The 25,527-nt window shown below is 41.4% G+C and overlaps 1 protein-coding gene across 1 annotated transcript in view; it reads left to right on the forward strand.

Moving 5' to 3' along the window:
• LOC311003835 (cadherin-12-like) overlaps positions 1–25,527 on the forward strand; it is a gene marked incomplete at both ends in the record, with an annotated part of 70,311 nt that overhangs the window by 33,128 nt on the left and 11,656 nt on the right. The window contains 3 exons of the mRNA XM_083995722.1: positions 9,480–9,733; positions 14,520–14,656; positions 18,095–18,216. Of these exons, the coding sequence (XP_083851848.1) occupies positions 9,480–9,733; positions 14,520–14,656; positions 18,095–18,216 (513 nt within the window). The remainder of the gene's footprint in view (positions 1–9,479; positions 9,734–14,519; positions 14,657–18,094; positions 18,217–25,527) is intronic.

Genomic DNA, 25,527 nt, shown 5'->3' on the forward strand with positions numbered 1-25,527 from the left:
AAAGTCTGTTGCACTGGGAGAAGCTTCAGGGTGATAGATGGCTCGACAAAACACATTTAATGTTGTATCTTTTTTCTTTTATACATGACCGTTCCACAACCTTTACTATGTATTTACGATTGTTGCTATGACAATGAAAATCCTGTAACCCTAAGGACATAATTATTTTCAACCAAACTGAAATCATTTCTGAAAGCTAATCAAGAACAGTTTGTGCCTGATAATTCCACAAACGTAACTCCATGTTCCCTATTTGTTAATGTTACCATGATAATAAAGATTTGGTATGCCTGCACTGTCATATGTGTACAATATGGTTACATATGCCTGCAGTTTAGAAGACAACAATTATTGTATTTACAACCAAACCTCAAACTTTTGGCTGACTTTCTCCAAAACTTTTTTGCCTCTTTAGATGCAAATTCATTTCGGGAAAATTAAAAGAAAAAAAAAAAAAAAAAGCAGCTTTCTCATTAAATCTAGCCTTTTCCATGCAAATTCACAAAATACTTTCAAGAAGTGGCAATATATCTGTTTTTGTCACTTGTTTCATTTCAGGCAGAGAGCATATATTTCATCTGATTGCAAAAGTAATAAAAGAAAAAAAATGTGTAGCCAATTCTATCTGGTTTTGTGCCTTTCAGGGTATTTCTGATGTAAGTGTCTAAAATGTTCTTTGGGGGAATGCAAATCTGCATTTGTTTTTACGATGTATCAGTCTGAGGTATTCGTTAACTGGTACATTTTTAGTACATGCCCCAGCACACAATCGCACAAAGGTGTGTGATCCTTTGATCCCCAAAAATATGCAGCTGAGTGAGTAATTGATTCCCTGCTCAGTGTAAGAGCCCCTTCCGTTCTCTATGTGCATGTGTATGTGAGCACCTCTGTGTGTAAATCATGAATATGTGCACGTACTGAATGTATGAATGGCTCTTATAGTCGTGCCCATATATCACTGTATAGTGACCTTCTCATTTGGCAGTAATGGAATAACAGAATGTGACAGAAAGCAATTATGATGTAAATGAAGACAGTTATTTGTTTATATTATGTACACCCTCAATGGATGGAAAGGATGCATCTTTCCTCTAATTGTTTTATTTCCAGTGTTTGATATGCTGCCATGACGACAATGGGGCAGCGTGATATAGTCCCTACACTGGGAGACTGCTGTACAAAGCCATTGTTGATGGGGGACATTCTGAGCCCCTTTAACTGACCAAGCCTCCCACAGTGTAATTTTCCAAACAACATGTGATCCTACACATGTGAGATTGTGATATTGGCAGGACACGGACAGAGGGAGAAGGAGGGGAGAGAAAGAACGAACTGTGCCTCGGAAAGATGTGGGGAGTATGTAGCTGAAGATGAAGCCTTTATGAGTTGTTCGCTGTGTTCCCAGAATACTGACCCGCCCACGGACTTGTCTTATTTCAGATTGGTTGGATATCCCCAGAGACAGGTGTGCAAATGTGTGCAGACAATCCTTCTCTCTACCCATCTCCCTCTTTTTCTTTTTCTCTTTCTCTTTCGACTTTCCTCCCTCACACACCCGTTGAAAAAACACAGCAGGACAGACACGAGAGTCACATTGTACAAAGAACAGAGTTTGGCAGACCCCAAATTACAGACTCGGGGAAGGTTGGTTATGATAAGAGGATCAGGCTGAGTAATGGGTTCAAAGGATGATCATCTGTTTCCCAGTCTGCCGATACAGGGGGAGAGGGAGAAAAAAAAGAGGCACAGAGGCATGGATGGGGTTTTCACATCCCATCTGCAAAACATAAGATTATGGGAGACAATAGGTAAATCCACCAATGAATTTCCCAGGGAAACATGCAGACAAATGTGTGCGCTCAGAGCGACATACTGTACATGAATAAGGACGTGAAAAAGACGCAGGCTCATTCAAACACTGCCATACATACAGTATGCGCAGGGAAGGAACACTGATTGAGTTTCAGAATGATAACCTTGGGTTGTGTGTGGTAAAAGAATTGTTAGTCAGATTAAATGTCGTTTGTCCATTCGCGTGTTTATTTACCTTCTCCTGGGAGGGGGAAAAAAAAAGAAAAAAAGATGGCAGATATGCGTAATTGAAATTTGCTTCTCTAAGCCTAAAGGAACCGCATTGTTTAATGACAGCATGGGTGGCATAATAGTTGCTGGCTCACATTCAGGGAATCAATTTTAATACAGGACTATCTCCTCACTCTACAAACTCAGTGCCCCCAGCGCCCACAGTGCGTTGAATAAAGAGCATTCGCTGCAGACCTTTTGGCACTGCCTCCAAATCTATTGCCCTGTACAAGACGTTCAAAAACAATGTAGAGATGAGCAAGTATACTCATAAGGCTTCACTTGGATTTAGCTGTGAAAGATTTAACAGAAACAGCAGTGTGACAAAGTATGACTAAGAAGTAAAAGTGAATTGATGGTTGCTTCATTCTTTGGAGTGCAGCTAAGGTGTTATGAGGTTATTTCTAGATTGGTTGCTAAGGCGTTAGAGCACTTACTGTGCATAACAGTGGTTGCTACAGTAATACATACTCAATGTTGATAGGGTATCTGTGACTCAGGATGGTGCTTTTGATTCATGACTACTCCTGTATTCATGTCCTTGAGCATTACATTGAACCTCAGTTGCCCCCAGTGGCTAGGCCTGGGGCCAAAAGAGGCGCAGTGTTAAGTTGAAAAGTATTAAATGCAGTTGATTTGCCAGCGTGTGAGGTCACCCTGGTGTTAGGTTGTTTTCATTTTTGGCCTTCCTGTGCAATTGCTAGGGTGTAATATACAATTACAGTAATAACTTTGAATCAGATGAATACAGTAAACTACATGTTGCAGCACCACTATTCGACTCATCGTAATTCCGGAGCAGGTTGTTTTTCGAGATGGTATACAACTGATTTATCACCGCAAATGGATTTGACACGAGACAACAAGGTCTACAAAAATTATCCAGTGATTCATCCATCTTGCATAAGGTGACATTTTTCCCCACTTCCCAAGAACATCACATCTGTGTAATTAATGTTGTAGTGTTGCGTGGCATTTAAGAAAAGAGAGGAGTGCAAAACTGATAAACATTTGCATACAAAACAAATGCCACTAATCGCCTGGATTGCCTCAGCTCAAACATGGCCCAATTTAGACTTCCCCAAAGTCAGAGTCATTGGCAGTGTTGAGGAAAGAAGCCTTTTTCATCCTTCCTGCCATCAATTAAGGACTTAATTTCACTAAAGCCAGACAGTGACTGCAGTCTAATTTCTCTATCAGAAATGTCATTACTGGGCTGTTTGAACAGTAAATCATTTCAGAGGATGGAAGCTGTTACTGCCTTCTCAGTCTTGATGAGATACATCCAGGCAGTAAAAAACATTAATGACCAAATGACAAAAGTAATGACCAACCTGCTAACCAGAGAGAGTTCCAGGAAACGGTGAGAGATTTTGGATGAATAGTAAAGAACACAATAGGTTGCTGTCTGATGGAGTAAACAGTTTACATAAAGACACATTGGCACAGTTTAGAATGACAAAATACCTTTACCTTGAAAAGTCATTGAAACATATGTAATCCCTGTATTGGCATTGGGTGATTGCACAGTATTAAAGCTCAAAACTGAGCCGTCTTTGTATCTAAGGGCTCATCCAGTGTCACTATACCAACTTTGTCTTGTTCACAGACAGGGGTTGAAACTAATCTATTGATTATAGTGCTGAATGTTCCAGTGGGAGGTGAAATGAGTTATTTTAGGCCCTGGTGTGAAAGGAGTCGAAAGATGGGGGGGAGACGGAAACAATACCGCAGAACAGCGGGAGCTCCAGGTGCCCGGCTCAGAAGAATAACACCTCACCAGGCAACCAAGCAGGGAGCAATGTCTTTGTGTATGTCTGCGTATGCACGTGTTGTGTGTGAGAGAATGAGCACAAGCAAGAAAAGAGAGGAGAGAGAGTGACAAAGAGGAGGCAGAGGTGGCGCTTGGAGCCGATGAAGTGCCTTCTCTCCAGTGGCCGTCGGAGGTGTGGGTGTAATAGATTAAACTAGTGTCCCGAGGCTCATCCCATGGCTAACCCCGTCCTATTAAGAATGGCAGTGCAAGTCTTTCACAGTCACTCCACTCCACCGCGGAGTGGACAGGGCTGCTGGCAAGACTCTCAGATGGCACTGCTCTGTTGTGAGCACTGTGGGGATGGAGATGCTTCGAGACAGCCAAGGACACAAACTGATGTGACTGATGGCAGCACAATAAAGTGAGCATCTCTTTTAGGACCCCCTGGTATTCAGAGGGACATCAAATGGCTCTCTGAGGCATGTAAGCTTTTTCCCTGCTGATGATAAGCTCATTGTGCTCTGTGGTCAGTTGACTGCTGATGGCACAATGCTGGCTAGGGGTCTTTAGCATTCTTCTGCATGGCAGATTCTTACTGAACTGTCAGTCACTGACTGCAGTGACCTTATAAATGGAGTCATTCATTCACAACAGAGATATTAGACCAGACTCAAACCAGTGAGTCATAATTGCTTATCTGAGAATCTCAGTGAAATTTTCACACTGTAGCGGCTTAAATAATAACTGTAGCTTATTGGGTATTGTTATGATGATTACTGAAACCCAACAGGCAAATCTTTAGCTTTTCCATGCAAGTACTGACATGTGGGATCAATAGGTTTTGGCTCACTGGAAATAAGCACCCAGACATGACCTAATGTTTCTGTTTGGGCAAAATGTGTTGCTTTACACAGCAGCAGTTGTGTGAGATTCTCAGTGTGTTTGGCTTAGCTTTGATTTGCTCTCTGAGGCTAAATCATATGAGGGGGTGTTAATGATTTATAAATTGTATTGTAAATATATAATACTGTGGTTAAACGGATTTAGGGCCCTTCTGCATATCACAGAGTAAACAACATTTGCAATATTTTTTTCACCCTATTTAATCATCACCCTCTTCAGGTAATACCTGTGTTCTGCACAAACAAATGAAATCAGCCCGCTAATGACTCGCTGTGCTGTGGTAATGACTCTTCAAGGGGAAAGACTAGATTCACCCATGGGTGTTGGCATTGGAAGACGGTTCCCCGTATTAGTGGATGAGTGTTGTGGAGGTTTTGAAAGAATATTGAACTCTGCTATTGTACTACTGAACTGAATACACAAACAAACGGAGAACCTATTAAATATGCATATCATCCTGCTTCTTCCATCCCAAAATAACCTCCAAGCTGACAAAACAGCTGCAACTAACACTTTATACCGTGCAGAGGGCTGTGAGGGAGGGACCAGAAACACACCCAAGTATCAAGTGGGAAACGTATTTCAGTCGATTTCCCTTCTTATATCTTTCCATAAATCGCCACCAAAGCGCACCCATTGTTTTGTATTCACGAGTGAATGTGATGATGCAAGGGCTTTTTAATGTGTGTGAAGAATAATACTGTACCTGTGAGACTGTGATGCCTTGATTAGTCCCCTGTTCTAAATTAACAAATTCCCTTGGAACATAACAGGTTCAATTGGCACGAAAAAAAAAAAAAAAAAAGTTCCTTCATTCAGTATCACTGCCAGTGCAATGAAGGTGCACATTTACATATCAAAGGGCGCCGCACCATGTCTAGAATTTCAAGTGCGTTCTGTTGTGATGTTGAAGAGCAGCAGCACTGACATGAGAGGAACTCGGTCTGTCCTCCTTACAAATTCTACCGTTGATACACTTCCTTGTTGTGTCCACAGTAACCCGTATAAGGTGCATAACAGGCGAAGCCATAATGAGACACTTCAAACGTGTAATTGAACATGCATACGTGTGTGCAACTTGTTTAAGGATGATGTATGTGTGGATATGGGTAATTCTTACTCATACAGCAACGGCAGAGTGCATAAGTAGGTCATCTTCGAGGAAGGGGGGGAAAACTAAAAATGATACATGCAGTCTGAGAATGAATGGCCATTTTTTTTCATTCCTGGGAAATTTCCCCTATGGCCTCCAGATCTGATTTGATTCTCCCCAAGTCAAGTGTTGACACATTAGCACGTCTTCTCATTAACTCAGAGTTTCTCATTACCCCCTCCTGGCCTCATTTTATTCCTATTTAACAACAGATATCTCAGACTCACTTGGACCATCCTGCTTCTCAGACACATTAAAAAGGCAGTGTAGCTCTCAACATTACGGTTTTTGCACCCAAAACCAGAATATGCAAATTAATCTGTGGGATTTGTATGACAGTTAATCATATAGTAGTCCATGCAGTGTTCCACTGGTGTCAGAAAGGCCTCTACCTCCTCCATCTGCTGAGGAAATGAGCTGCAATTTGTTCGTGCGGTCTCATCCCTCTTCTTTGCTGCAGTTTAATGAGTACCTGTACCTCTCCCTTTCTGGCCTGATAAAATGCTACAGTATAGCATCAATGAGACTGAATAAATATGTCCAATGTATTTTGTCCTTTATTTTTCAGTGAGTGGCAGTGTAATGATATATTATTCTACAGAAAAAGAGACACCTGGTTTGTGTTTGCTATTAATACTCATACTAATTAGCTGGTCAATCAAGTATCTAGCTAACTATACACTTAAAAACAATACTTACTTCAGGGCATCTGGTCAGCATCTCAGTGCTAAATTTAGTTATTAAGTAAAATTAACACCAGCACTGGTTAAATCTAAATTTCCGAGGAGGCGAGTGCAGACTAGAAGAAGCTGAGAAAGAATAAGTTTAATGCCTACATGCTGCCAAGCACACTAACACACGTAACACGTGTAAGGTTATAAGGCCTCACTCCAATGCCTTTTAGTATGGAAAAAAACACTGCATACTGTACCAAACAAATTTGGAAAATGCATGTTCACCTTATATCCACCAGAGTTTATACAAATACCAGGTGAGTTTTAGCAGTCGCAAAAAATAGGTTGGTAATTGTCTAACTAAATGTGATGAAAACCTCTAGAGCCGAGAATACAACAAACAGGTCCAACCTAGTTTTTACTTAACATGTAGGACAGAGTTAGTAATGTGGCAGTTTGAGAGTGAGGTGAGAACTGTCAAGGTCAAGGTCAAAGTACAAAGTGAAATAAAGCGAGTGAGCTCTATGAGAAAAGAAAGAGAAGAGAAAAATATTTTCAAACCAGTCACTTTTAACATTACTGAGTGCACCTTCACCTAAATAACACTTCCTCTACCCAACTGTTTTAAATTAAGGCATTATTTGTCAACTGGAACTCCAGGAAGCAAGCCTTGCATGCTGGGAGATTTGTGTCAAAACTGCAAATTCTGTATGTGTGTGTGTGCAAAGAGCATCCCCCCTCCCATCACACTCCACAAGTCTCTGTCTTCGGCTAGCTGAGGATTACATGAAAATTAGACAGTTATAAAGGGTGAGAGTTTGGGCCTCTATCCTAATTGTGGTGATGCAGCATGTTGAGATGGAAAGCAGCGCGTCTCCTTGTCCCCTATGAGACTCATGGCTAATGAGGCCTGGTGTACACCTCCTGCTGTCCGCCTCCCCAGCATCGCCTCCTCCCCCTCCTACTCCACCTGTGCATGTATTTCAGCTGAGCTATGCATGGGTGTCTCTATGCCATGGTCTGTGCACAACATGATATAAGCAAGAGAGCCTCCTAATAGGCATTTATATATTTATTCATTACTATATACCTCATGGTTGTTTTTCATCACATAAAGTTGAAGTAGCGAGACTGTACAGATTGTAATAGTGATGCACTTATTGCTGTAAAACCCTTACTTTGTGAAGCAAAGAACGTTGAGTTTCTTTTGATTCTGAGTCCCAGCAATTCACAGAAAGCAGCAGGGTGCTGAGGGGGAAAAAAGAAAAGAAAAAAAGATTGCTGTACATTTTCGACCACTTTGTAGGTGTAGCTTAGCGGGAAGTCTTTGGGTTTGATTGTAGGGATCAGCATTTGAATGACATCTACAATGAATTCAGTGTTTCCACAGGAGTGTTGCTTCAGAGAGTTTGGTCTTCGCTCACTGTTGTCACTTCTTGAAAGAGATTGAAAGGGACAGTGTGTATTTCCTGTTGAAGGATCTTATAGCTGTGCCTAGCCAGTTGCATCTGGCGCACTGTAATCAAACCAATCATGGTGGTTGATGGTCAATGATTGCTTTCAGATTGGCTTGCCTTCACATAGCTCTCCCTTTTTCTTTTTTTTCTCTTTTTACGGACACCTGCTGTAGCAAAAAGACTGTGAAACCATGGAGATGGAGGAAAGACACAGGGCTTGAGAAGCATCTGCTATTGCTGTGAAATCATGACTGAACAGCCTCTGATCATTTCTAGTGGTTGGTCCCTAATTATATCGCTAATTCATGCGCATTTAACTTGGACAGATGATTGGTCATATTTATCTAGCATCACAAGCTCAAAAGCCTTTTTTTTGTTCTTTGCATCCTCCACTACACCTCCCCATCTCGCTGTCTCTTTGCATAAGCACATTTCACAGTGCTATTACCAGCTGTTTTCATTTGGTGTCTTTTGAAACAACATGCCAGAGAAGCACCAAGTCCTGGGGCTGAAAGATAGCATTGCTGCCATAGTGGCTACATGTTAGTCAATTTGAAATACACAGAAAGGAATGTCTCTCATGTGACTCCAGGCCAGTGGAGCATGACCGACTGCAAGCTTGCCAAGTATGGTTGGTCACACATGAGAAGGCAGGAGACAGGCAGAAGCACGAACACGGGAGTCGCTGCTGTCGGATGTTTACACCTCAGCCGCAGACATGCCGAGGATGCCAAGTCCTCCGCTCGCTTTTGACTAATTGACCCTGAGCTGATATGTCAGAGGCTTGAGGGGGTAGAACATATGAACCCCTAAGCTGGTGTCTGAAGAACTCTTGTAAAGAGGTGAAGTTCTGCTGAACCAAGTAAGTGCAGCTTGACTTTCTCAATCTGGCGGGGCAAAACATTAACCTGGTCAGCACCTACAGGGAGTCTCCTCTGAAACAGACACCACTCTTCCTGCCGACTTCCATCCCAGCTGCCATTCAAACTACTAAAATCCAAACAATAGGCACCCATGACATCACTTCTGAGGGCATTTTTTTACAACTGTGTTTACTGTAGTGCTTCTGCTGCTCATGCAGGTGAAAACAATGGCATTTGAATGTGCTTCGTCTGACAACATAAACATTGTAAGAATCACCCAAATGCCGGAATTTGTCAGACATGAGGAGAATGATGTTGACATCTGATAGCACTTATGCTCATCCTTGAAAATGGAAGAATAACAAATGAAGAGAGAGTAAACTGCTGTCAAAACACGGATGCTCATATTCAGTTACAGCATTTCCTCAAGAGCCCTTAGCTTGTACTGGATGAACACTACAGATAGTAAATTATAGTTGGAGCGTTGACATGTTCTACACTCAGACACTCTTATGGTTTCAAGATAATCTGTGGGTGTTAAAGTATACTTAACCCTGCTTTGTTTTTTTTTCTTCTTTTCTTTCCTTGTAGCCACTGGACTACGAAACCAAGAAGGCATACACCTTTAAGGTAGATGCCTCCAACGCTCACATGGATCCACGTTTCCAGAACTTTGGGGCCTTTAAAGACACAGCAACAGTGAAGATTAACGTTTTGGATGTGGATGAGCCCCCAGTGTTCAATAAGCCCTCGTATGTGATGGATGTGTATGAGGACACACCTGCGGGCACCATCATTGGGGCGGTGACGGCACAGGACTTGGATGCCAGCAGCAGTCCAGTCAGGTAAAGTTTAACTCTTCAGTCTGAAACAACAGACTCTTTAAACATAACTCTATGTGCATTGTGTTATATCATATGATAGTGTTATTGCAATGCAGCCAATCAGGTTTGTTACACCTCACTCCATGGCAAAGTGACCTAATTTATCAAAATGAGTTAACACCAAATTGCTCTGTTTGGCTTTAATTGCTTAAAACCACATTAGCAAATGATTGACTCATGATATACAACATTTAATTTGGTATTTCATGTACAACAGTATCTTCTTTTAGAGTTTAGGATTTAATGTTGTTACCAATCAGTTCAAATCCAAAAATCTTAATGAAACTTATGGGTCTCGATGAGGCATCAGAATGCTGGAAAATGGTTCATTTGCAGATGATATTAGTTAAAATAGAACAGCACTCAGAGAGCACAGACATTCGCCAAGGGCAATGTCAAACAAAATACACCAGACTTCATGAAAAGAAAATTAAAATTTATAATGAATGATCCAGATCTGCTCCAAAAACTTAATGGTCTCTTCCCTTGCCCGTGCCCTATCCCTCCACAAAGTTTGGTGCAAATGCGCTCAGTACTTTTTGCATAATTGTGTGGACAAATAAAGACACACACGCAGGTGAAAACATAGCCTCCTGTGTGGGGAAACAAATACATATTTCATCCATTTTCAGTATTTTGAAAGATTCATCTGTAGTTTCTGTGGATTCTTTCTGAGTCCATTTTCACTCTGGTTTTTTCGCAGATAAGCCAAACATTAACAACCTAGAAAAAAAAACATCTATCATTTTCTGTATATTTTCTACCTGGAATTCAAAGAAAAAGGACTGAAAATAATGCAGACGTTGACCGCACTTCGCTTTCTGCACTGAAATATTCAGATAAAGAGAGCGGCCTCTGGTTGTGTTGTCAGTGTTTTGCAGATATAGTGTGCAGCATATAAGGATCAGGAGGAAAATAAAGGAAGAGAGACCACTTGTCTGTGTGAAGGAGGAAGCGTTATGTAAATTTTTTATATCATCTCTACTTTGGAATAAAAACTTGTAGTGAATGAAGTAAAGCCTGCATCTGAGCACACACCTTCATCCTGAGGGCTTTTACCATTGAACCAAATCTAAAGAGGTGAGGGAGAAGTACTGTGATACTGCAACCAGTGATTGAAGGTTTTAGAACTCTAATCCATTCGTCAATGTCTCCAGTCTCCATTCATCAATGTCATCGCAGCTTTAATCTTGAGAGTATTGTCAGTTTTACTCATCAGCTCGAGGACTAATCAATCTATGTAGAACATTTGACATTGTCGTGGAAAATCCTGCTGGCGTCATCTCTCGGCGGATCAGCAGTTGTTGGTGACGTTGCGAGGCGGAGAATATAACATCATTAACGGGCCGCAGTATTTGCATATCTGCACCTGATATCTGATCTCTTTCAAAATGAGAGTAATACTGCCATGAGAGTCCAGGAGATATTATCTGACTTTATTTGATGAAGACTGATAAAACTGTATTAAACCTACATTTTAAATCTATTCAACCACTGTATATTGCAGCTGGACACCAGATGTAGCTCTTGTTTTGTTAACTATGACAGTGCATGTTTTGTATGCTGTACGCTATTCTGCCCTGCAGCGTAAGGTTTAGGAGAGCAGCGCTGCTTTTGTTAACAGATCATGCAGGCAATTTTAAAATTATATATATGTACACGATTTCTTTTTATTTTAGTGCAATGATTGACATAAATAACGGTAATTACATATTCTGTCAGAACTACAAAACACTGTATTTTTAGCTTCACAGCATGGTCTGACGCAAAAAAAACCTGTCTTGGTGGAAATTGAAATGGACGAACCTCCTCCTGGGCTTTTATCACTGCCCATGTCCTGATGTTGCTCTCAAGAAAAAAAAAACTTAATGCTAAGATTAATAATATTGGACAGGATTGGAAGACAGAGCTGGTGTTTGGACAGTACAAAACATGTTTGCATATTGAAAACACTGTTCATTAACATAGATATGATCTAAATGGAATAGGACAGCTGATAAAAAACATAAGCGGTAGTGTGATATATCCCAGAGAAGCAAAGGAGCTGAATATTTAATTCAATCTCTGCTGATTTAATTTATAGATTAAAACGAATTTCTTGGGTTTTGATCTCTCTGTGATTGTTTTTGTAGACCCGAGTAATGAATCCTGATAAAATAAAATTCATATTTCAACTAATAATTTTACAAGGTACTTAACTGTCGATCACTGGTCACTCCTCTGTAATTATCAGCTGAGACACTCAGACATCCCTGCTAAGTTTTATAGACCTGACTGAATTATACTCAGGGGGAGTTGTTCATTTTCTTTCCCTGTCTCTCTGTCTTGCTATGCACCTGCATCCACTCAAATGCACACACAACCCTAACATAAGACTTGAGTGGTAGATAACAATAGACTGTCTTCTGCAAAAAGACAAAAGAAGTGCATTATTAAAAATGTATGAGAAGCTTTTTTTTTAAAGATCTATTAGCTGCTATTGCTCAGGCAGATTGCTTTGTAGTAGTAATGGTGCTTCGAAGACGGATCGTTCCGGTGTTACACAAATGGCAACGATACCTGTTGCATGGGAGTTGTTTTATTATGAATATTTTATTCCAGGGAAAACAAAAGGGTGGAAAAAGCAGAGATTTGTACAACAAAAAGCTTACGCCCTCCACTCTTGTGGATCTCCACTTTGTCTCCAGCACTTTAAATATTCATCAATATCACAGCTGACATTGTTCATTTGTGTGCCTTCAGAGGGAAGCTTTGCATTCTTCACCCCAAAACAATAGAGCCAGTGACCCATCATGCATAGGGAATTATGCTTTTAGACTTTAGACTCAAATGATTTTTGCTATTTAGCAGTATAGTGCCGAGTTATCTCTGGGGAAACAAAAGGGCATCATGAATACTGCATTGTTGGACAATTCTAAAGAGCTTCCTAGAGTTTGAATGAGTTTTAAAGACTGCACTTTTGGCCTCTGTCTAAAATGGTAATATCACAAATCACAAGACACGGCAGAGGCACAATGGACGAGGACTTTAAAGGCTCTACTGCAGCAAAAGCTTCAACTAAAAATCAATGACTGTGGAAAATAAACTCATATGTGCCTTCCCCTCTTCTTAAATTACCTTGTGTATTGTGTGATACGTTCACTGGACTGAATTAACATCACTGCAGTTCAAGGCAGGAGATAAAACTGTAATTAATTTTCATATCTGCAGCTCTTAGTACAGAGCTGAGCTTAAGTAGACTCTTTAGATCTCTAATTTCTTTCTCATAGCTGTTGATTAGCTCCATTCTCTTATAAGATAATGTAGATATTGAGCCAATTACAAGTAAAACATTTTGATGTTTCATATCTCATAGGAATATATATAAATATATAAAATGTAGTAGTTTATTGTATCATTTTGCCATTTAGCTGGAGGTTGTGTTGGGGCCGGCTGGCGGGGGGTTTGTTGTCTCATTCGAGGAACTTTCAAAACCTTCACATATACTGCTTGTGATTTGATCTGTAATATTCTGGTAATGGGGCACTCTCTCTAACCACTGGGCATTACAGACGGTGAACGTATACATCAGTCCCAGCTTGACTCCAATCACATCCCTCCAAAAAAATAAAGAAAAAAAATGTTTTGCCCTCAGGTAAAATGGCACACCATTGATCTTTTGAACTCTTGATGGGAGTTTGACTGTAATATTTATCAAAGAAACTCACACTAAACTATTTTGACAAGATCATGTTCACTTCAAGGGTGCATGCAACGTCAAGTTAAAGACATGGACAAATCAGAGTTGAAACAGAAAATTTGATGGAACGAAAGCTTGTAAAAATATTTCTACTGAAGTGGTTTTATTATTATTCTCATTACAGAAAAAGACTCGGGGGTTTGAGTCTGTGCTAGACCTCTTTCTCTTAATGACTGAGTCAAGTCCAGTTTGAGGCTCTATAGCGTAAAAAAAAACAAGCATGATAAATATTAATGAGAAATAGCCTTTTAAGATCAAATAGCTCACCATGTGAAAGAGAAGGGGAAAAAAATGGCAGAATGGTGGCTTGGAGAGGCTGTTCTTCATTTGAAAGGCCCAGGCTCAAGCCCATGAGAAATTAAGCATCAGTCATGTGGAAATGCCCGAGAGCAAGGCACTAAACCCCCAACCTCTGACCTCCTTGTGGAGAGGAATAAAAGACAACAACAACATATTTTCTCCTTTGGGAACCCAATCGACGATGACCAAATTATTAATGAAAAATCGCCTTTTAAGATCAAATACGATGTAGTGATGAATGGCGCTGACAGTGGCATGTGGTCTGGTTTCAGATCTCTTTTGTATTGCACTCAGAGCGACTGGGCAAGACCAAAGATGGATTTCACAGAGGGGTTGTCTTCTCCTGCGCTTCACAGACAAACAAACACACACAAAAAAAACCCACACATTTTTAAACCTAACCTTTGATTCTCCATCAGCCGCAAGAGATTGATGGGATTTCAACAGTGCTTCAAATTCATCTGTGTTCTCAAGAAAAGCGTTTGCTCAGCATGGCCAAAGTACATGTGCCCCATTACTAGATTGGAATATATATGCAATACTCAGCACATTTTTCTGGAAATGACCATTCAGAATGAGTAATGAAGGCTACGCCAACATTATATTACACCTAATTCAAATACATGAGCCCAGAGGGAAAATCACTATGGTTTAATTCTCTGGTTTATGTGGGAAATGAATGTCATTAAACAAACATTTTCTTTTAAGGTATTCCATTGACTGGAAGAGCGACTTGGACAGCTACTTTGACATTGATCCTGTGGAGGGAACCATTTCCACAAACGAACTCCTTGACAGAGAGAGCATCGCCCAGCACAACATCTCCATCGTCGCCACCAAACTTAGTAAGTATGACAACAAAACAGATTGTGATTCATGCAGGTGTCGTTGTCCTTCCCTCCCCATAATCTGTGTGAAGGATTTAACACACTTTTACTCAAGTCAATACTCAATCCCATTTTGCTGGAAAGGTTTATGGGTGACTATAAACCATGATGGCTCTCCCGGAAGAATGTATCTTCAGGACATTGTCTCCTCTAGCACACCCGCCTCAACTCTGTTTTCCTTTTTAACTGCCATTTTTTTTTCTTTTTTAACACGTTTGATGACATTGGCATTGGAAGGGAGCTTTTCTTGCCAGAGTCAACTTTTACTTACACTGCAGTAAAATGTGAACCTCCCAGAGCTTTACAGCAAGCAGATGCAGCCGCGTCACAGCACGTTGTGAGCCAAAGCCGAAGAGGAGAAGGGTGAACTGATGTGGAGCCGTGCCTTTAAGACATGTCATCAAGCTAATTATGTTTTTATGAAGGAAGTGGAGCAAATTTCCGGATAAATAAGCAAATCCATCGTCATCAAGTCATCAAATCTGCTAAGAACCGTCAAAGTCATTATCCCAGAGGCAGGCTGGTGCTCAATCAAAATTACCCACGCTGTATATTCATTAGGATAGACTGTGAAATATCGGCTGTTAAAACTTGAGTCATTGTCGCCTTGGTAACTGATATTACTCACTTCCCCTCAAGGTCATGGCAGTGACATGCTAATTCTGTTTTCTATGGGTGTGTGTGCGCTTCTTTGTGTGGCTTTTGTGTATAAGTGTCAAGGAATTGGGAGGGATGAGGTAAGCTGAAAGGATGCAGCGTGGATGGAGGAGGGAGACGGAGATGGTTTTACAAGGCTGATCGTACTTGACGCAGGAATCGAGCGGTATTTCTTCACATCTCCCGCCTTCGCCCACCTACATTTTACTCCTCTTATCACCTTTCCCCGATGTGAGCCTCTGAAACAGCCCTCCGTGCCCTCTCTGCTTCAACTATCGAAGGACCGATGTTTGTCTAGAGACAATTTCCCCCATGGCAGAAAAAAAAAAAAAAAAAAAACATCCAGAGCCAGTGTTTAAAAAATAATGGCAGGAAGCATAGAGATAAACACAGCACCCCCAGGGCTTGCGTCCCAACTTGTAAGTTCAAATCTGCTTTTGACCTTGAGTGAGATTTGGCAGAACTTTGTGTTCAGAGTATTGCAGAGCTGTTACTGCTCCTCTGCGATGCACTCTATTATCATTGTTGGGTTATTTTTATCTGTCTGTGATTCAGATTTTAAACCATAAGCACGGGCCCTTAATGCTCACACAAATAATGCATTGTTTATAAAGAGAGGTCAAGCGCACAAAGAAAATGTTCCAATTTCTACAATTTCAAAGCATTCTTAGTTGGCTTTGCAAATCATTTTTTAATAAACGCAACATTTTTTCTGACCTCTGTATTTGACCCATCTGTGCATCTGCTGTGCGTCCTTGCCGCTGTGGTGTTTTTAAAAATGTGCGCACCCACGCCTTTTATTCATAAAATACCTAACAATATGAGCTGCTTGATTAGATTTTCTGTCTTCGATAATGCTACCTTTCACTCTGCAATAATTTGCACAGCACCTGAGTTGGAGACTTTACACTTCGCAAAGCCTCAGAGACTTGTGCGGTCATTGCGAGACACTGCAGCCATGCAGCAAAATGAGAGCTGTGTGTGCTGCTCTCCTGAGACACAGAGCACAGCAGCAGAAGGCACAGGCTAAATAAGAACCGGGGCTAGATTAACAGTTTACTTTTTGGCATTTAAGCCCAGTGGCAATTTTTTGGGAGTCAAAGAGAGAGGAAGATCTATTAAATGCAATAATAACCTTGGCAGGAGGCGACAAGGAAGCACACTTTCTATCTGTTTACAGCAGCTGACTTCAGCTCCACGCAATATTTGTGTTGTGAGTTTGCTCAATTATTCTGGTCACTGTTGCCACTTTTAACAGATTGTTATCCACCAGGAATCTTTCTATCTCCATTTCCCGCCACACTTTATAGATTTGTGGTTGATGGCTTGCAAAGATTGGGGCTTTTTATTAAAATGAGCTTCATTAAAAAAGTAATATCCAGCAGAAAGGCAGTATAAGGCAGGCGACTTTATGGGTGACCACTCAAGCTAGCAACACAGGAATCTGATTTAATAAAATAAGCAGAGCATGTGTTATTGGGCTGAAACGCTGATGTTGGTTCAGATTTGAATATAACCACTATACCATTGCTCCATCTAGTGGGCTGTTAGATATATTACTGATGATGTGCTGGGAGTCAGTCAGCAGTTAAGACGATGAGTTTCTGGGATGAGACGAGGAGGAGACGATAAACTCCTGTATCCAGAAGGCTTTAAAAAAACAATTTTCACAGAATTCACTATTCTGCAAGATTTGAAGTTGCTGCAGCTTTTTAAAGACCAGAGTATTCAGGACCTTGATGACAGAAAAGATCAGTATTTTTGCTGGTCGAGCATTAATGTTGGTAGTTCAGACAGTGCAAAGCAGCAAATCCCGTGCTCGGTGTCATTTTTACCTTGGTGGGAAGATTGCTTTTTCCATCAAGGTCAGAGACAGGTTACTAACTGAGCCGTGGCTGCGGCTCCAATCCCTGTGAGACGACTCCACAGATCCCCCCCCTGCATTCTTCTCAACCACCCACCTACACACAAAAACCTGCGCACCTACGCACCCGTGCGCTTGCACTCACACAAACAAGTGCACGCTAAGCCCCCCACTGAAAAGCAAAGCCTATTCCCACATCAAATCCATAAAGTTTACCTTACTCGGGCTTCCACACAAAAAGAACATTTCCGCGCTGTGCCCCTGCAGCGAGGAAGCATTGTAACAAACAACCCCGGATTCAAGTTAGTCTCTCTCAAGGGGGCTTTCACACTATAATTAATATGTGCTGCACATATTATAGCTAAAACCCATAACAGAACCTGAGGAAGAAGAAAAAAAACATTGTAACGAAAATATCCTCTCTGGAGAGCCATATTCTATAATGTGAGGCATGCTTTATTTGTAGGCAGTGCATGTAATGCATTTATTGTCTGTTTTTATTTAATTCTCCTTCTCATCATCAATCAAAAGCATCATAAAGCGGCAGAGGAGAGTCCCGCTGAAAGTTATGCATCACCATGATCCAGACACATTTGAGGTTTTCTAGCATTTAACCAGAGCGTCTTGCAGTGTGGGAGAACAGCTGGGCGGTGCAGCTCCTGCTCCACCGTGACTCTTTAACCACTCGTCCACCCTGCTTCAACTCTGATAAACCTAAATGCTTTGGCTTCTCATCAAGGTGGTGTTACTTTAGATATCCACATGATGTCAGTGCTGTGAAAAAAAATCAATCTGCATCCATGCAACACTCTCCACATGTTGTTCTTTCTTTAAACACTCCTGTTTATCTTTCCTTTCTTTTTTTCCCCCACCAGATAGTCCAGTTCTGACCAGTCGGGTGGCCGTCACCGTTCACGTGTTGGACATCAACGAGTTTCCACCTGAGCTCGCCAGTCCTTACGAAACCTTTGTGTGTGAAAATGCTAAAACGGGACAGGTATGTTGCCACGTGCTCTTTGGCCTTCTTTTGCACACGTCAAGCGCTCATGGCATGGAATACACAGCAAATCCTCAAGTGTTAACGCATGTTGATTTTTCAGCGAGTTGCCAACTGTTGATTGGAGTGTTGTTTGTCCTCCCATAGAGCTGATATGGCTTCAAGGTGGTTGTTGAAATCTCTCTAAAGGGGCTAAATTGAATCCGAAAGGTGTTGATTTATACACACGCTGGCAAAGGGTTGTTGTTGACACTTAGGCAGAAATGAACGCTATTTTTATGGTGTGTGGAGATAAAAATGGAGGGAGTAGTTCTGTGTTTTTTGTTTTTTTTTGGAGCGCCAGATCCCTGTGGTAAATGCACACAGCTAGCTCTTGCATTGATACCTAACAGAAGGAGGGTTTGCACCGTTTACCTCAAGGTCACTTGAATAAAAGCTTTCATTTAAAAGGGATTTAATAGAGAACGTCTCAGCGCAGAGTATGGATTTAAATCTTGAAATGATTAAGTCACAGTTCTGCCCTCAAACCACCGTCTTGATGTGTGATTCAGCTCTTTACTACAGCAGCAAATGAACCAGACTAGATCGTACTTTTTCATGACGGTAGCAATAGAATCTCTCTTTTGTGCGGCATGTCTCTGCTGTACCTTTCTGTTCTGGACATCTTTACCACCCTGTACTCTCTCCTGGTTGAAGACGTTTCAGGATTATTCTTCTAAAACTGACAGTAAACACATCCAGTGTTCAGCATAGAGGAAATCTTATATCAAAAATATTTTCAAGAAAGTGACAATGACACACACCAGTGACAGTGCAAACTTCTCAAACTTAGTACAGTAACTTAGTAAAGAACCCTACACTTCGGTTAACAAAGAAGAAAAGAAAATTTTCTTTTAGTGTGAGTACACTTCATACCAATTTAAGATGATGAATCTCTCAGGAATTTGTCCATTTACTTGCTGCTACTACTACCTTTTAACACTAAGCAGAAGACCACTGAAGCAATTTTCTAATGTGAATGGTACCGGGCTGCAGCATCTTCAGTACCAGGCCACAGAAAAAGTATGAATTCCATTAATTTTCTTTTTTTCCTTTTTAGCAGTAAAATAAAACTATTGCTTGAAATGAGCGGCTGTGATAACTCACCATGCAGCCAGTCACTATTAACCACCATACATTTATTTTTACATCGATCATTCATGATCACACTGCTTGTCTTGCATGTCCTCTGCTCTCACAGTGAGGTGGGGGTGCACTCAGCATATTTGCATGCGTGCACACACTCACACAGCCCACCTGTTATTGCCTGGTATCTATATCTCTTATTTTTCTTGAAAACGTCAATTTGTCCCCCGCCTCCCCGTGTCTGTGTACATCAACAGTGTGCTAATTAAGCTTATAGCCAATAGTTATGGCCTTATTATAATGGCAAATTAGTGCAAGCTCAGTATTGTTCTAATTAATGCCTATTTTTAGCCCTAACTGATCAAACACTGCTTGCCTTGCTTGTCCTGACGGCACAGTTTCAGATGATATATTTGGGATGCAGCTTAGAATTTGCCTGTGTGCACTGTAAACCACATGTGCCTGTAAATTAGCCCATTAACTAGCATCTATATGCAGTTAGCGTTGTGAGGGAACAGCTTCTTTGGCAGTCCATCAAATTGCCGTAGACTCCTCATCACGCCGACGATGTTTCCCCGCTCCTCAGACCCATTACAATCAAAACAACGGCTCCGTCCTCTGTTCGAAGACACCACTGTCTTCCACAGACTTCAAGGTTGAGTCAAGACACTTTTTTTAAAAGGGGTCTAATAATGTTTTCTCCCATCCAGCTGCTGGGGACAATGGGGTCCTACATGAGCACACACATTTCTGCCAGAGTTTTGTGTTGTCCTCACTGGTTACAAAGATGTAGGGATGAGATGAGCTGGAATAACCTGACAACACATCCTCACATTTTCCAATCAGGACTTAAAGCAGATATCAGCTTCACGGCCGTTTCGGCTAATGCTGCGTTCAAGGCAGGCTTTTGAAACCGTAAGTTACAGCTTCAAGTCACAACTACGACTTGGTAGCGTTCCAGGTAACCCGTAGCTCGTGTTTTTACCATCCTGTTGTCTGTGAAAGTTCCCTATAACGGCCACTCGTAACTTCCGACCCGTGAACTCGTACCAGATCGAACTGGTATGACTTCACAGGAAGGAAAAACACAAAGTACGAGTTTCTTTGAACGCACCATGAGTTAGCAGCCCCCGCCCTTGTCAGGCATCAATTGGTCCTCGTGCTACGTCACCACATTCACGCGCATCCCTTGGCTGCACACACAGCCCTTCATGCCGTTCTCTCTCCTCATTGGATAACACTTGTATCCCACAAGGAAAATTTTCTCCTCGGGTTACAGCAGAGCAGAGTGACGGAGAGACTCGTGTTTAGGCTGAAATACTTCATGTAAGTGATTGCTGACGGAAAATAGGACTATTTAGGACTTATATTAACAAAAACATTCCACTGATATCTGCTTTAACAACATTTGAACTAAAATCTGCTGACAGTGAAGGTTTTTTTTTGTGACAATTTTCCTCCAAACTTCAACTTTCATTTCTGCCTATTTTAAGCTCCACTCCACTCAAAATATGTCTTGCTTATTGTCACTTTACTTCGATGTTTGCCCTTCACAGGACTGAGTGAAGTTTGGAAGTTTGCAGAGTTTTTCACCTGAAGACAGTTTTTTTTTTTAAGAAAAAGAAGAAGACATTTTCTCTGTGCACACCTTAAGTCTGACTTTAAAAATGTAATGTAGTTCTGTCACATTACACTGAGTTTGAAAAAGAACTGTAGTGCAATATGCAGCGTACACACAAGTGTGATGTGGACTCTTGAAGCCGTCAGCACACATTTACTGAGACTTTCCAGTGAAGTCTGACATGTTTTGGGTCCAGTGATACAACTTTTGGAATCAATTATGTTTACATTCACATTCTGGATGTTCCAATGGAGAAAATATGTTAAACTATACTGTATTCCATAAACCATACGAGACAGGATTTTCAAGTCAAAGCAAAGGATTTTTATATATTTTATAACCTTGCATTGAGACCTTTACTCATGAGGTTAGAGAGAAACACTTGAATTTGAAACCAGGTTTTGAGTGGCCTTGAGAATCAACAGATCTCAGTCATCATGAGTCTGACTTCTGCTCTCAACACTTCACCAATAAACTACTCAATTCCTCAGAAAAATGACGCCATAAAGGAGCAAGGCTGGTGGAGGTGAAGAGAAACACACAGCTTAAGAAATGCACAGCAAGTCAACAATGGTAGAAACCGTGTCGCATCCGATACCTGCAGTCATATATTCAGATCAGCTGCAGTCATCACACGTGCCTTGTATTGAAAGTCATCACTGTCTCTTCCTCTGGTCTTATAATCCTCTATCCTATTTCTTACTCACTTGCTCCAATCTTGCTTTTTATCTCCTCTTTCCCCTCTGCTTCCTCTCCCGCTCCTCTCCTCCCCCCTCTCCTTGCCCTCCAGTGCAGAATACACTCCGTCTTCCAGTGTCCCCACAGCATGATTCCACCAGGTGTTGTGCACAGCTGGTGGATGATAAAGAATTGCAGATCCTCACTTGTAAAAATCCATCACATTTCTCCCTCGATGATTATCTGCACTCTACACTGCTTGAAAACATACAGCCCACTTGTTTTGGAGTGTCTCACGCTGTGGCGCAACCTCCCCTGGCAAATAATCTCTATTCAGGACATGACCAAGCCAGAGAGGGAACTGACTATTTTCATTTGATTGTGTGGAAAGAGCAGGAGGCAGAGTAGCCGAGGACATAAGGCGGGAGTGAGATTTGCAAATGAAAAAAGGTCAGTGCCGTGGCAAAGAAATACAGTGGAATATTTCCTGATTTTATTATTTACTGTACTCAGAGGCCTGACCGGTCAACTGGTCAAGTGTGAAATGGGAAAACGCAGCCACAAAGGAAACATACAACAAGCATTTACCACTGTGGAGTTCCATGAATTAGATATACCAAGGACATCCAGTGCAATAATGTGTTCACCACTCTTTAATTTGTTTCCTTTGCTTTAAAAAAAAAAAAAATAACACAGTGGAATGCTAACCACCGCAATCACTTTGTTATGCTGGAATAATTACATTTACATTTACACTATTTAGCTGACACTCTTATCTGGCTTTAACTTAAATGCAGCCGAGTGCAAAAGCAAAGTACACTTAAAGCCATTTAACATACACAATAGCTCCCAATAATAAGCAGTTGCAGCAGGCGCAGCTCTCCTCATGATTGAGAGGGGGTGGGAGGCACTTTGAGCACAAGAAAAGGAACATTTGTACATGATGGACTGTAATTAATACTGAAAATAGCAAATGCAACAAATGGTTTTTAAAAAGCTGCTGATTTTTTAACACTGAAGTTGATGAGTCAGTGTCGCCTGCTTCATCTTTGCACCGGTTCAGTTTTCATTCTTGCATCTGAAGTGGCATTTAATGAACTATTCGGTGTTGAACTCTTTTGTAGCAGTAGCTCCAGCAGTAGCAATAATGGGCCTCAAACAACATGAAGCCCATTGAGGAATGTCAGATGGTCAGGAAACTGTGCTCTGAAGTACCAAAAGAGGCTCAAGGCCACGAAGAGAAAAGAGTTCCTTGAGGTACCTGATTAACTAAGTACACCAGTGTGGCTGAACTGGTCCTTAATTATCATTTTCATTTTGACACCATATTCTAGAAATTAACAAAACTAAAAAGGCCGTTTTTATTTCAGATAATGCAGTATTGGGGTGCTGTGGTGCAGGAGCATGTTGGCAATGCCCAATGCAATGATAGCCAGATTGATTTCCAAATGTGTCGATCTGTGCATGTCATTCCCCCAGTCTCTCTCCAATAGCCTGTCAAATTAAAAAGGCAAAAATACCCCCAAAAAGATATCTTTAAAAAATAAATAATTAAATCCAATATGTTACTACCTCCCATGGTCAACAAAGGCTCAGATGGAGGTGCATTCTGCAACTTCTTTGTGGCGGAAAGTTTTATGGATCACATAGCAATACACTAAGAGCCCAAAAAGAAATCATAAACTAATCAGGGAATGGAGGTCCCAGCTAAAAGTAACAAAATGTGGGAGCTCCTGGGCCAGCCATGCAGCAGGGTGTCGTACCCAAGAGTTGCCACCGAAATAACCTAAAAGAAAGGAAAGAAATCCCCCAGTCCAAATCAAAAACCAGAACCAAAAACTACACCACCAGAGATCCCCAATCCAAGCTAAAATAAAATAAAAAACAAAACAAGTCTCAACCAAAACAAAGACCAGTGAGACAGCTCCCTGGGCTCCTTCTCCCAATCCTTTTAAGGACCTCCCCTATCACTTTCCTCGCCAGTGTCAGGTCCTCCACCTGCTCAGGAGGGAGAGAGCACCTGAAACCTCTCAGAGAGAGAGAGTAAGAGGAAAAGAGAGGGAGGAGTTGAGAGGGAGAAAACAACACACCCAGCCCAGTATATGGAGGCTATTATGAGTGTGAGTGAGTGATTATTAGAGTTGAAATTATTTATAATCTAATCATCAGGCAGATAATTACTCATTGATTATTCTGAAGGACCCTGATGTGAATTGAACCTGGGACACAGCAGTTCAGTGGGATTAGACTTAATTGCTCTTGCACCTGCAAAACACACCATTTTTGACATCTCTTTTGATTGTGGTAATGTCTGTTGGGCAATTCCAGGGCATTATTTCTAACAGAACTAATTCACTTAAAAAATAGGGTGGGGAGATTAAATGCAGGAGTAATTGTTAGTTGCAGCTTTATTTATCACGGCTAATTTGGTTGCAGAAAATCAATAGTGCAAAGTGTACATCTGCTGTGGGGAGCAGAACAAAGCACTGGAAACACCTGCTGTCAGGGAATTTTATTCAAATAGTGAGGTGAGAGAGAGGCAGGGCGACACAGGCAGGTGGATGTAGGACAGGACAGGAGGGCTGATTAGCTGCTGCTGCTGCGTGTGTGGGGGATCCTGGGCCACAGGCATCAGGTGTCCAGCAGGTCAAGTCCAGTGAGTAGGGGAGAGCAGACTGGTGGCACAGCTGGGCTGGCAGGGCAACCAGTTTAGGAAAAAAACAAAAAAAAAAACAACCTCAGAGACATTTGGGAAATAGAGGAGAGTAAAGAGCCGTCAGCATGTCTGAAAGAGAGGTGGCTGAATCAGCAGTCTGTGTCTAGCAGGGTGGAAGTTAATGGCCGTTTGTGGAGCTGTTGTTTGACTAAACTCTGCTGCTGCATGCTTCTACACAAAATTAATGATGGAGTTTGTTTGTGATGTGGTGTTGGATTGATCAGTGTGTCTTTACCTCTTGTTATTATGGGGGTTTTCTGTGGTTACAGCGGATGTCCTGAAAATAAGTGTAAAAGCACTGTTGACGACACTTAACAAGCTCAAGCGGGTTTGAATGAACTTAATCCATGATCTACTGTAAAAAAGGCCAATCTACCTCATGTAATTTCTTACTTTTTGTGGTTAGCAGTTCCTTATTCGCTAACTCAGCTGTCAATCAGTTAGTACAGTCAACCAATCACGTTACACTCCTAGTTGTCTGTCCCCGCCCACCATTGCTGTCATCCATCTTGATCACGGAGACACACGGCGGCCATTACAGACATCAGAAGGGTTGAAAGTTTCCTAAAAGTGTTGTGCGTGCATGAAAAATGTAAGTAATAAGTTCTGGATATTTGTGTGTAATGTGATTACAGCTTTATGTTATGTAAATGTAAGTTTTGCTGTTATCAGTGATAGTCACGTTTTTGCTAGCTTAATTGCTATGTTTAGCTTACTTTATGCTAATGCATCCACATGCTCAGTTCATGTTAAAGATTAGGGAGATTAAGGGTCTTATGTCATTTCATTGCCTTGTTAATTTTGTTTCTTGCAATGTTTCATTGTATTTCAGAACCACACAAATCAATGCACTGTGGAAACTACCCTACATAAAAATTCTGAAACTCTACTCCAATCGTCTCTGTCTTTCACTGGACAACCGTCAGCGTGTCTGAGTTTGGCAATAATCAGCATTAAGTAACGGGTGAGAGCTACATAAGCTAACCGTACAGACGGGTGAGGGCTACAAAGGCTAACCGTATTTTTCATGGTCCTTCGAGCCGGATTCAGACTCACTGCGGATTGACATGGAGTATTCAGACGAAGAAGAACTTACTGCGTGCGCCGCGCCGCAGACATCGTTCGCCACATCACGGGACGACCGTGACCTAGGCCAGATGAAGCGTTCATC

The sequence above is a fragment of the Trachurus trachurus genome, assembly GCF_905171665.1.
Source record: "Trachurus trachurus genome assembly, chromosome: 20".
In the NCBI taxonomy this organism is placed as follows: Eukaryota; Metazoa; Chordata; class Actinopteri; order Carangiformes; family Carangidae; genus Trachurus; species Trachurus trachurus.